Source organism: Schistocerca piceifrons, chromosome 5 (assembly GCF_021461385.2).
Source record: "Schistocerca piceifrons isolate TAMUIC-IGC-003096 chromosome 5, iqSchPice1.1, whole genome shotgun sequence".
Taxonomy (NCBI): domain Eukaryota; kingdom Metazoa; phylum Arthropoda; class Insecta; order Orthoptera; family Acrididae; genus Schistocerca; species Schistocerca piceifrons.
In genome coordinates, this window is record NC_060142.1 from 43,417,105 (window position 1) to 43,429,877 (window position 12,773).

Consider the following 12,773-nt stretch of genomic DNA (forward strand, 5'->3'; position numbering starts at 1 on the left):
TTCTATCAAAATCTTTCATTTGCTAACTATGCCTCTGAGTAGTTAGTGCCTTCAGTAGTTTGAATCTTTTATTTAGCTGGCAGTAGTGGCGCTCGCTGTATTGCAGTAGTTCGAGTAACGAAGATTTTGGTGAGGTAAGTGATTTGTGAAAGGTATAGGTTATTGTTAGTCAGGGCCATTCTTTTGTAGGGATTACTGAAAGTCAGATTGCGTTGCGCTAAAAATATTGTGTGTCAGTTTAGTGTTGATCAGAATAGGTAAAGAGCGAAATGTCTGAGTACGTTCAGTTTTGCTCAGCTGTTTGAAAATCAAATAGCGTAAGAGTTTTATCAGCACAGTAATTCATAAATTTTTCTAAGGGAACGTTTCAGACTGCATTTGTGCATGGGTCATACCAGGGAAAATATTTGTTTCTGGACATACGTTTCATAGGATTATTTGTTGTTTCGTTGCCCTCTGTTCACCCCTCTCATTTGTACCTACACTACTGTCCAAAATTAAAGCAACAAACGGAAATTTTGCAACATTGTGTTCATTTTGCCACAAGACAGTACAAACAGGTGATAGTAAAGTAGAAACAATGTAAAGAATACGGAAACAACTGCAATATGCATAACGGTAGACAAAAATGTTTTTCGTTTTTTTCCAACTTGACGGATTTGTACACACATTCCGACAACTATGCTCAGTTTTGGATGTGACCACTTCTGGCAGCAATACGGGTCTGACAACGAGGGAAAATGCTGTGAATGATATCATCAATGCAATAACATCCATGCCGGCCGTGGTGGTCTCGCGGTTAAGGCGCTCAGTCCGGAACCGTGCGACTGCTACGGTCGCAGGTTCGAATCCTGCCTCGGGCATGGATGTGTGTGATGCCCTTAGGTTAGTTAGGTTTAAGTAGTACTAAGTTCTAGGGGACTGATGACCACAGGAGTTAAGTCCCATAGTGCTCAGAGCCATTTGAACCAATAACATCCATTCTTCCTGGAGAGCTGCTCGCAAGTCTTGGAGAGTGGCTGGTGGATGCTGAAGTGATGCGACCCGTCTTCCTAGTGCACCGCAGACGTGCTCTATGGGATTCAGATCGGGAGAGCGAGCAGACCACGTCATGTGTGCAATATCTTCCGTTTTCAAGAAAACATGAACCTCTTTTGCTCTCTTGCGGTCGACCATTATCGTCCACCAATATGAAATTTGGGCGCGCACCACCTCGCACCAACCGCACATGAGGTCCCAAGATCTCGTCGCGATACCTGACACCAGTTAAACCTTGCTGATTCACCCGTACAGTTTCATGAAGAGGTGTTCATATGGTCGACATGATTCCTGCCGACAATATTAGGGCTCCTCCTCACTATAATGTTTGAGTCCCGAAATTGTGTTCTATGTTCCCTGCAGATGCGAATGCGTCGAGAATCACTCTTCAGATCAAATCGGGATTAATCTGTGAAAAGAACATTGGCCTACTGTTCGACGGCCCAGGTGTCATGTTGACAACTCCACACTAGACGTTCCCTTCTGTGAACACACATCAGAGGTACACATACATCAGGTCTCCGTGAATAAAGGCCAGTCTGCCGAAGCCTTCTGGGAGGCGTTTGCCTCGATACAACACGTCCTGAGGATGCTACGAGGACAGACGCCAGTTGCCATGCAGTGCTAAGGTGGTACCATCGTGCCCTTACATCGACATAACGGGTCTCTCTTTCTGCCCAGGTCTTTGGGGTAGTGTTTCGGTCTCTACAAACTGTTGCCACATCCGAGAAACACCAGAACGACTCGCACTAAGCCATCGGGCCTCATAACTTTTGCGACTGTCCTGTTTCCATTCTTCTTCTGGCCCTCCAACGCAGAGAGTCTGGTAGGCGTCTTCTTTGTGCCATACTGCACCGCCGGTGACTGTACACATCGATTGTGGATGTGGACTACCCGGCAAATACTACCCCGTTTGATAGGTGCCCTGACGTCATCGATGATTTGGTTGTTCGTTGACCGGAATGCCATTTTCCGTGCAGAAGACGATTGTACGGACGTTGTTGACAGTTTGTATGAATTAGACACAATCGGTTCGTTGCTTTAACTTTGGACACCAGTGTATGACAGTCAAACACTCGGTACATATGAAACTGTCGTTTTAGGTGTTTCAAATTTGTTGTTTGTTCTGCACGTGTACAAAGTTACGAACACCTCTGACTGATGGCAGAGCCATGGAAAACGATCGAAAGGGCGTTTACGCAAGACATTCATTACAAGCAACGTGCTGTAATTGAATTTTTGGGTACGAAAATAGAAAAGTGGTGAACATCCACAAACGTTTGTATGCCATTTCCTGAATGATGATGAAAAGATGATGAGGGTAATACACACCCAGACCACGAGCGGAGAAAATCCCCGACTTGGCCGGGAATCGAACCGGGACCACGTGATCCAGGAGCACGTGATCCAACTAGACCACGAGCTGCGGACTCGCATGCGAATGCCCCACAAATCTGGATATTGCACGTCTGGGCCAGGCAGCCAAATGGAGACCCACATGGTGTCACTGTCAAGCTCTACTCCGTGCTGATAGCTCATTGGCACACGAGTTCGCTTGTTCTTCTCGGTGATCACTCAATATCTGACGTTTTTCAAACCATTCATATGCTCCTCCACACCTGGAAAAACAACACAAATGCACTCTGCCGGCCGTTCTACTTGTTCCAGACAACTGCAAACCTAATCACTAACATACCCGCCAGTGGCGTCATACATGTATGAAGTTACACCGAGATCCAACAATTTCTTCTAGGTGCTTCACACTTCTATTGTGTGATAGTGTACGCACTACTCGTACAGGGCGCTTTCATTTCATAGAAAAACCTTCTCTTACTTCAGCTAACTTTATTTCATTTCCACTTTAATATCTTATTTATAATGTTCCAGGACATCCATTCGTTACTCATTCTCGTTCGTGACAAAATACACTTCTTTTTCCTTTTCTTGCTCCTTTCTCCCTGATAAGCGCAGGGTCGGCATGGTTAGGAAGAGATGGTGGGATGCTCTTCCTGCGGTCACCCTGTTGATGCCCAGGACAGAATACGTGTATTCCGACTGCCTGCGTGTAGTGTTATTCATGCGAAAGAGTGCAAACGTTTTCTGTTTTCGAATCGTGCAACAGAGATGGGACTTGGTTACCAACCTGGTATTGACGTAGTGAGATGTGGAAAACCGCCTAAAAACCACATCCTGGCTGCACAGCACACCGAACCTCGTCGTTAGTCCGCTGAGAGGATTTAGCCTGGGACCGGCGCACTTCCCCGCCCCAGAAGCAGCGCTTTTAAGACGCACGGCTATCCAGGCGAGTCGCGACTACATACACCGCAGGAAAGTAAAAAAGTAGCGTTACATTTGATTATTAAACTCGTTATACCATGTTACGACTATGTATTCCCTGTGAACTATCCACTATAAATAGTACTGAGAATGTAATCAACTTTTTTATTTTGCATCAGATACCTTTAAAAGTTTGTCACGGATTATAATGGAAATTGTAGCGGTACGTCACAATGCTGACACTTAACTTATCATTGCTGAGCTGACGATGGTCTCTGCGCTACGCTGAAATAAAGAAATGTCTGATACTTTTGGCGTGTAGGATCTTCTCCGAGCGCTCTGCCAAATGATGAATGTTGTTTTTCATTCATAATATCAAAATGAAAAATTCTATCATAGCACAAAAAAGGCGAATATGTGCTACGCAGAGTTTGGGATACAAAAGTAGGGAACTAACTTTTCGACTTAACCTGGCAACTTCAAAGACATTATATCTTGACATATTCGTGCTTTTTGATTTGTTACATTAGTATCGGTGTAAGTAGTAGGATTAACTCGTAAAAAAACGCGAATATGTTAAGATATTGTGATTTAAATGTCTCTGGAGCTGCCAGATTCTGCACAGGACATGTTCGCAGAAAAGTGTTTTTTGCACGTAAAATCCGAATGAAGCTAGGTTTTTGAAAGCGAGTTTTCAATTATATCGTTAGAATGCATTTTTTATTTATTCGATTCGCTATAAACCGTTTCCGCGCATTCACTTCAGGCAACCTACATTTAGCTCGACTTCAAAACTTTGTGTCTCGAAAACGGATTAAGATTATAGGATTAAAAAATTTTGTTTTGACTTCATCCATTTATTTACCTTTGTGCAAAGTTCTTATATGTTTAAATTATGGAAATGTCGCGCTCCAAGAACCGGCTACGAAACGTGTTTTTTGGATGTAAAATCCAAACGAAACAAGAGTTTTTCAGACAGTTAAAACTTATCTTAGACCAAGGTCCGATACAGCTGTGGACAAAATTTGAATCACGAGTCTCGCTTTGGTCTGGATTTCTTTAAGGGTGACTGTTTTTGCACGTGGAATCAGAACGACGGTGACAGTTCTTGCAGGTAAAATGCAAACTGTGCACATACAAATGCTCCCATTAGCTGAGCACTGATTTAACCCCAATTAATATCTTTTGCGAAAGGAATTAATCGATTCGCACGTTCTGCCAGAGCGGCAGTTTTGGTTCGTCGTTCATAACTTGCATAATATACTGTGACATAGCTACAGTAAGACAGATGTTCGAATGGCTATACAAATGGTCTCTGGTCGGGGTTAAACAAAAAACTTTCCACCCCACATTCCTAGCGCAAATAGGAACCGAGCACCAAGACCCCTCCAATCGCGATTCCGCGCTCGATCTCCTCAGACATATATGTTACAGCGTTTCCGCGATTTCTATTTAACTGTACAATGTTCGTTCGTTACTGACTGGACTCAGACAAACAAAAACTGCGAAGGCCTAAACAAAGATGAACTGTCATGGGCAGTGCCGTCACAGTATTTATATACTTATAAGAATGAAGATATTTCGTAACACTGTTTAAATTCATAGTTCATTAGACCCTCAGTTAAAAGTTATCATGTTAAAAAACTTTGAGTAAAACATTATGTTTGCGAAAGGATGAAGGGTATTTTACATAACAAAAATACTGAAAAAATAATATTTTATACAAACTTTAGGAAATACGTTTTTTAAGCAAATTCAAACAGCAATAAGTTTCGTACTAATTACAAAATTATTTAGACTGTTAACATTTTCGCAAGATCTCGTGTAGCAATTTTACATTTTAGTTTGACTGTTTTCTTATTGCATTGTGGAACATACTATAAAACATTAATTTTAAGCGATATTAGTTGTGCTGTAAGATGGAAATAATCAGTCCGCAGCTCGTGGTCTCGCGGTCGCGTTCCCGCTTCCCGAGCACGGGGTCCCGGGTTCGATTCCCGGTGGGGTCAGGGCTTTTCGCTTGCCTCGAGATGACTGGGTGTTTGTGTTGTCCTCATCATTTCATCGTTATTCATGAAAGTGGCGAGTTTGGACTGAGCAAAGGTAGGAAATTTGTACGGACGCTGATAACCGCGCAGTTGAGCGCCCCACAAACCAAACATCGTCATCGAAATGATCATATTTTTTATTTCAGTGACACATTTCTACACGCTTACAATACTAAATAACTTATGACAAAAATGTTGACTGTGGTTGTAAAACGTACCCATTTTCGCAGTCTGGTATCGAGTACTTCACTAGTGTAGTGTATCGAATGGCAAAGTAAAGGACACTCTGTCTGATACCTCTTCAGTGTCGTACACTAGTCCACGTTTTGCAGCCGTAACTGTTGAATGATGGTAGCTGCAAAGAGGACAGTGAAGCAGTAAGTAGATGGCTGGCTTTTCTTTCGCAGGACGAGTGGGAGAAGGAGCTGGAGCGGCTGACGAGCAGGTTCGAGCGCGAGCTGCAGACGAAGAAGAAGCGGCCCGACGAGCAGAAGGTGCTGACGCTGCGCCACCAGCAGGAGCGCGAGGACCTCGAGAAGAACATGACGCTGCGCCGCGACAAGAAGAAGGAGTCCCTCACCAGGAAGCTGCTCGAGCACGAGAGGTACGGCTGCCCACCGCACCCAAGTGCCACATATGTGACCACATGAAGTGGCTACTGCAAGTTTATGCCCCGACGACGATTAATTTCTTTTGAGGAATGGGGTAGGGTAGGGTAGGGTAGGGTAGGGTATGGTAGGGTAGGGTATGGTAGGGTAGGGGAGGGGATGGGATGGGAGGGGAGGGGACGGAGGTGGGTGGTCTTCTTTGTCCCCTTCAGTCGTTCCTTGTGCTCACCGTTTTTTGTCACCTCTGCTTCGTTGCCATTGCCTGTTGTAGATTTCTCTTCGCTTTGTCATGGTCCACTCCCACAAGAGGTTTGAGTCCTCTGTCGGGCATGGATGTGTGTGTTTATTTGTTTATTTATTTATTTATTGTTCCGTGGGACCACATTAAGGAGAAGTCTCCATGGTCATGGAACGAGTCAATACATGAAATTATAACACAAATGTAGAAACAGATAAAATGAAATATAAGAAACATATTCAGTTGTAGATTGTAGAAACAGATAAAATGAAATATAAGAAACATATTCAGCTGACACGTCGTTAGTTTAAATAAAGAAAATCAAGAATGTAACACTGGAATTTGCTTAATTTTTTAGCTCTTCCAGGAGCTCCTCGTCAGAATAGAAGGAGTGAGCCATGAGGAAACTCTTCAGTTTTGACTTAAAAGCGTTTGGGCTACTGCTAGAGTTTTTTGAGTTCCTGTGGTAGCTTATTGAAAATGGATGCAGCAGAATACTGCACTCCTTTCTGCACAAGAGTCATGGAAGTGCATTCCACATGCAGATTTGATTTCTGCCTAGTATTAACTGAGTGAAAGCTGCTAACTCTTGGGAATAAGCTAATATTGCTAACAACAAACGACATTAAAGAAAATATATACTGTGAGGGCAATGTCAAAATTCGCAGACTATTGAATAGGGGTCGACAAGAGGTTTTCGAACTTACTCCACACATAGCTCGAACAGCCCGTTTTTGAGCCAAAAATACCCTTTCTGAATCAGAAGAATTACCCCAAAAAATAATACCATATGACATAAGCGTATGAAAATATGCGAAGTAGACTACTTTTCGTGTTGAAATGTCACTTATTTCAGATACTGTTCTAATGGTAAATAAAGCGGCATTTAGTTTCTGAACAAGATCCTGTACATGGGCTTTCCACAACAGCTTACTATCTATCCGTACGCCTAGGAACTTGAACTGTTCCGTCTCGCTTATAACATGCCCATTCTGTCTGATTAAAATATCAGTTCTTGTTGAATTGTGAGTTAGAAACTGTAAAAACTGAGTCTTACTGTGATTTAGCATCAAATTATTTTCCACAAGCCACGAACTTATATCATGAACTACATTATTTGATAATGTTTCAATATTACACACAAGATCCTTCACTACCAAGCTGGTGTCATCAGCAAACAGAAATATTTTTGAATCACCTGTAATACTAGAAGGCATATCATTTATATAAATAAGAAACAGCAATGGCTCCAGCACCGATCCTTGGGGAACGCCCCATTTAACAGTGCCCCATTGGGACTGAACATCATTACTACTGTTCTTATCATAAGTTAGTTTGTGTGCAAGTCTAGGGACTGATGACCTTAGGAATTCACACACATTTGGACACTTTTGTTGTGTTGATAGTCTTCAGTCCGTAGGCTGGTTTGCTGCAGCCCTTCGTGCTAGTCTATCCTGTGCAAGCCTCTTCATCTCTGCATAGCCACTGTAACTTATACATCCACTTCAGCTGTCCTCTTCCCTTATTTCTTTCCATTACCAAATTGAAGACATCAGCTTGACGAAACTATTAGGACTTCGGTACTGTTTTCTAATGTGGTAAGAGACAACTAGGCCTTCACATGTTCTGCTACTTCATCACAACTGGAGAAACCTATGTGCTATCTGTGGCAATGCAGAGATGGGAATAGCGCATTCCTTCTACACTGTGCAATCACATTAACGTGACCACCTGTCAATAGCCTGAGTAACCACATTTTGCAGCGTGGGCCGCTGCAAGACGTGCAGGCAGACATTCAGCGAGGCTCTGGAAGGTACCGAACGGGATGTGGAGCCATGCCGAATCTTCTGCCGTGGCCAGCTGCGCTAGATTTGTAGTTTAAGGATCCATGGTGCGAAGAACCCGATTGAGGTGATGCCGCAGATTCTCGGTTGGGTTTTAATCCGAAGACTCTGGCGTCTAGGGGAGTGAGTTAAACTCATACCGGTGCTCTTCGAACCACGCACGTACAGTGCGAGCTGCGTCACACATTGCACTTGTAGGGTCTTGTACCGCAAGGAAGAGGATGTTGATATGGGTGGCCGGTATCCTCTTTCTGCAACATAAATGCACACGTGGATTAATACGGTTCTTTATTTACATGAAGTGGAACATTTACTTAACTTGAATAGAGTCCATGTTTTGTGGCGCAAGCTCATCAGAAATAGTCCCCTTGCAGACTGATGTAATGTCAATATCAGTAATCTTATTACTGCAAACTTTAGTTTCTCGCTGCTAGTAAAATACAATTCTGGGTGAGGTAAACTAGTCCCACTATAGTCATTAATCTGGTCGCTATGTACTGTTGTAGCCTGTGATGAACTAAACCCGCTCCGTGACACAACTGATAGATGCCAACTGGATGATTGAGTGAGGCCCTCCGCTCTGTGGCAGCGGGCTAAATACACTCCTGGAAATGGAAAAAAGAACACATTGACACCGGTGTGTCAGACCCACCATACTTGCTCCGGACACTGCGAGAGGGCTGTACAAGCAATGATCACACGCACGGCACAGCGGACACACCAGGAACCGCGGTGTTGGCCGTCGAATGGCGCTAGCTGCGCAGCATTTGTGCACCGCCGCCGTCAGTGTCAGGCAGTTTGCCGTGGCATACGGAGCTCCAGCGCAGTCTTTAACACTGGTAGCATGCCGCGACAGCGTGGACGTGAACCGTATGTGCAGTTGACGGACTTTGAGCGAGGGCGTATAGTGGGCATGCGGGAGGCCGGGTGGACGTACCGCCGAATTGCTCAACACGTGGGGCGTGAGGTCTCCGCAGTACATCGATGTTGTCGCCAGTGGTCGGCGGAAGGTGCACGTGCCCGTCGACCTGGGACCGGATCGCAGCGACGCACGGATGCACGCCAAGACCGTAGGATCCTACGCAGTGCCGTAGGGGACCGCACCGCCACTTCCCAGCAAATTAGGGACACTGTTGCTCCTGGGGTATCGGCGAGGACCATTCGCAACCGTCTCCATGAAGCTGGGCTACGGTCCCGCACACCGTTAGGCCGTCTTCCGCTCACGCCCCAACATCGTGCAGCCCGCCTCCAGTGGTGTCGCGATAGGCGTGAATGGAGGGACGAATGGAGACGTGTCGTCTTCAGCGATGAGAGTCGCTTCTGCCTTGGTGCCAATGATGGTCGTATGCGTGTTTGGCGCCGTGCAGGTGAGCGCCACAATCAGGACTGCATACGACCGAGGCACACAGGGCCAACACCCGGCATCATGGTGTGGGGAGCGATCTCCTACACTGGCCGTACACCACTGGTGATCGTCGAGGGGACTCTGAATAGTGCACGGTACATCCAAACCGTCATCGAACCCATCGTTCTACCATTCCTAGACCGGCAAGGGAACTTGCTGTTCCAACAGGACAATGCACGTCCGCATGTATCCCGTGCCACCCAACGTACTCTAGAAGGTGTAAGTCAACTACCCTGGCCAGCAAGATCTCCGGATCTGTCCCCCATTGAGCATGTTTGGGACTGGATGAAGCGTCGTCTCACGCGGTCTGCACGTCCAGCACGAACGCTGGTCCAACTGAGGCGCCAGGTGGAAATGGCATGGCAAGCCGTTCCACAGGACTACATCCAGCATCTCTACGATCGTCTCCATGGGAGAACAGCAGCCTGCATTGCTGCGAAAGGTGGATATACACTGTACTAGTGCCGACATTGTGCATGCTCTGTTGCCTGTGTCTATGTGCCTGTGGTTCTGTCAGTGTGATCATGTGATGTATCTGACCCCAGGAATGTGTCAATAAAGTTTCCCCTTCCTGGGACAATGAATTCACGGTGTTCTTATTTCAATTTCCAGGAGTGTACATGCTGTGGAGAGGGCGTTGGCGGCGTGTTTCTTGTGGGTGAGTCTGTGGCCTCTCTCGTGATAGCCGCGCTTGATCCAGCGTGTACTAACCGATCTTCGCCGACCAGTGTGCTGGTGATAGCTTATGCCAGCACAGCATTGTCCTGCTGATAGATGTACTGAGGAAAAACAAATTGCGTGTAGTGGTGTACATGGCCTCCAACGACAGATGCATAGTTGTGTTGAACCATTAAGCCTTCCAGAATGACGAGATCTCCCAGGGAATGCCATGAAAACATTCCCCAGACCATAACTCTCTCTCCTCCGGCCTTGACGCTTCCAATCACCCAAAGGACATCTCCCTCATAAAACGTGATTCATCTCAGTGGACGTCCACATGCGGTACTGACATGAGAATTCCAGTCTTTGTCACTGATGAACAGTAGTCAGCCTATATGCAGCAACCTTCACTGGACGGTCGTTGATGATACACTGCTGGTAGCCCTTTGGTTCATATGGGTGATCGATCCCTCAACAGTTGCAGGTCTGTCCACCCGTACACACCTTCATAGCAGTTCACCCCTCTCATCTATGGTCCATCGTGCCCCACAGTTATCCAGTTGCCACAACACCGATTTTAGGCTGTGCCATTTTTTCATGCATGGTTACTTCAACCTCTGTTTTTTCTTGATTTTTCGTATTGTCTTCATTTACTGGTGCATGGAAATTAACAAGTGTGTATATCTTGTTTTTGCATTTAACTGAGAGGAAAGATACTCTCTCTGAGGTGAATTTACATTCTGTAACAGTTCCTATTATATTTTTATGAAGCTGGAAAGATGTACCCAGTAATGGCATCTGATTCATAATTCTGACTGCTAGTTTGCCTTCGAAGATTCTGTAGTTACAGGTATCAACAACATTCTCATCTAGGAACTTTGTTTCTTGAACTGCTAAAATTTCAATTTTGTTTTTCTCTAAAGGTATTTCTAGTTCTTTTTGTTTACCAGTCTTGATTGTAGAATTTACGTTTAAAATGCCTAGAAAGAATTTCTTTTTGAATTTTATTTCAGAAGGATTCCAAGGTTGCTCCGATTCAACCTTCTGATTGCAGTTGTTGGGACTCCCTAGAATCCTTCGTCCAAAGGCATTGCGTGATGCAGTGGTGGATTTATGTCTCAAGTTACTATCTAGGGTAGTGCATTCATTTTGTGGACTTTCCATACTCCAATTGCAGTTGTATTACATTCAAAGTAAGGAACTCAATTTCAAGATAAGATCGGACTGTTAGTCCGAAAATTGTTTTTTTTTTTGTTCGTAGTTCACTCCACTCGGCTCTTCCGCTCTCTCCACCGTTGGGAATTAAAACTTCCTCTTCCGCCTTTGGGACCGTTGGCCGGGTTTCAGCTGTAACCCTAGGCAGGGGCCCTCACAGGGTACTACCATCCGGAGCCAGATGGACCCAGGTTTCTTAACGAGGTTGCTACTCCTCCCCCTCCTCCTTCCCCGTCGCTTGCTAGACAGGGCCCCGGGCATGGGTCCGGTAATAGCGGAGTTCTTTACGCATGTTTATAATTCAATTATTTATTTTATAACCGGGCAACAAATGCTACTCAAATCGTACGTACAGAATTTTTTTTTCTTTATGCACCTTCATTTGCGATCGTAATTGGAGGATTCGCAGGATCATTACTTTACGTTTAAACTTTTGTTATGTATTTTTTCCTTACGTCTATCTGTGATTTCCTGTTGGATCTTTCTTGATATCTATCAGCTCGGTACAAAAACTTCTCGGGTTTCTCGGCGTAATTTCTATTGTATATTACGACCGCCGTGGCGCCTTCAATTGCCTTAGTTGTGGTGACCTTTTGTGATTATAGTTTATCATAAGAAGTTGCAGCTGCTTTCTGTTCTCGCGAGTTGAGTGCAGTCCTCTTGCGATTGAGTCCCTTACTTTAACTGCTGTGTTGGTTTGTTTGTATTTACTCATTTCGCGACATCTCACACTAGTTTCACTTCGCGCCAGTAATTTTTTGTTGTATTAGTCACTTGTGGAATTCAGGTTACACTGGAGCTGGGTATTTAAAAGATTTTGATCTTCCCCTGTCAATTCTATCGTAGTTAAATTTACGACCCTATCATGGAATTAATGCACCTTTTCGTATGTCACTTTCTTTTCAACATTCTAGTTTACATCTAAATTAAAAAGTTTCTTCTGGTGTCTGTTTCGAATTACTTCCTGTTCACCATTTATTTCGGTTTTCGATCGCTCTTCTAGGTTCGTAAACTGTAGTGTCGGTAAAAAGTTGCCTAGCACAACATGAAGATTAGAAGTGTCCCTGTTAAACTTATCTTTCAGTTTTTAGGCACGATGGATAATAAAAAATTTGTTTCCGAGTTTTTCAAAGGACGTCGTCAATTTTTGCAAATTAAAAAGTAACTTGTAATTTTCTAGTATCCGTTATTTTCGAAACCTAATTTAAAGATCCATCCATGAAATGTCAGACAGGCGTAAGGAAAGAAATAGATAAAGTTTGTCTTCTCAGAGGACCAAAAGTTTCAACGTAAAACATGGAGGGTCACAATTATTGAACTATATGAAATAAAACCACAATAATTTCTGAACGGTTTGCGTTAGGACGTTCACACTGCACGGTTGGCCGCGGGTCATGATAGGAATTAGTATGATTCGGTTTAGCGATGAAGCCCACTTTT

The 12,773-nt window shown here is 44.4% G+C and overlaps 1 protein-coding gene across 1 annotated transcript in view; it reads left to right on the plus strand.

The window, feature by feature from the left end:
• The window catches only part of LOC124798171 (hillarin), a 544,164-nt gene that overhangs the window by 459,418 nt on the left and 71,973 nt on the right, over nt 1-12,773 (plus strand). Inside the window, exon 3 of the mRNA XM_047261455.1 lies at nt 5,771-5,967. Coding sequence (XP_047117411.1) covers nt 5,771-5,967 — 197 coding nt within the window. The remainder of the gene's footprint in view (nt 1-5,770; nt 5,968-12,773) is intronic.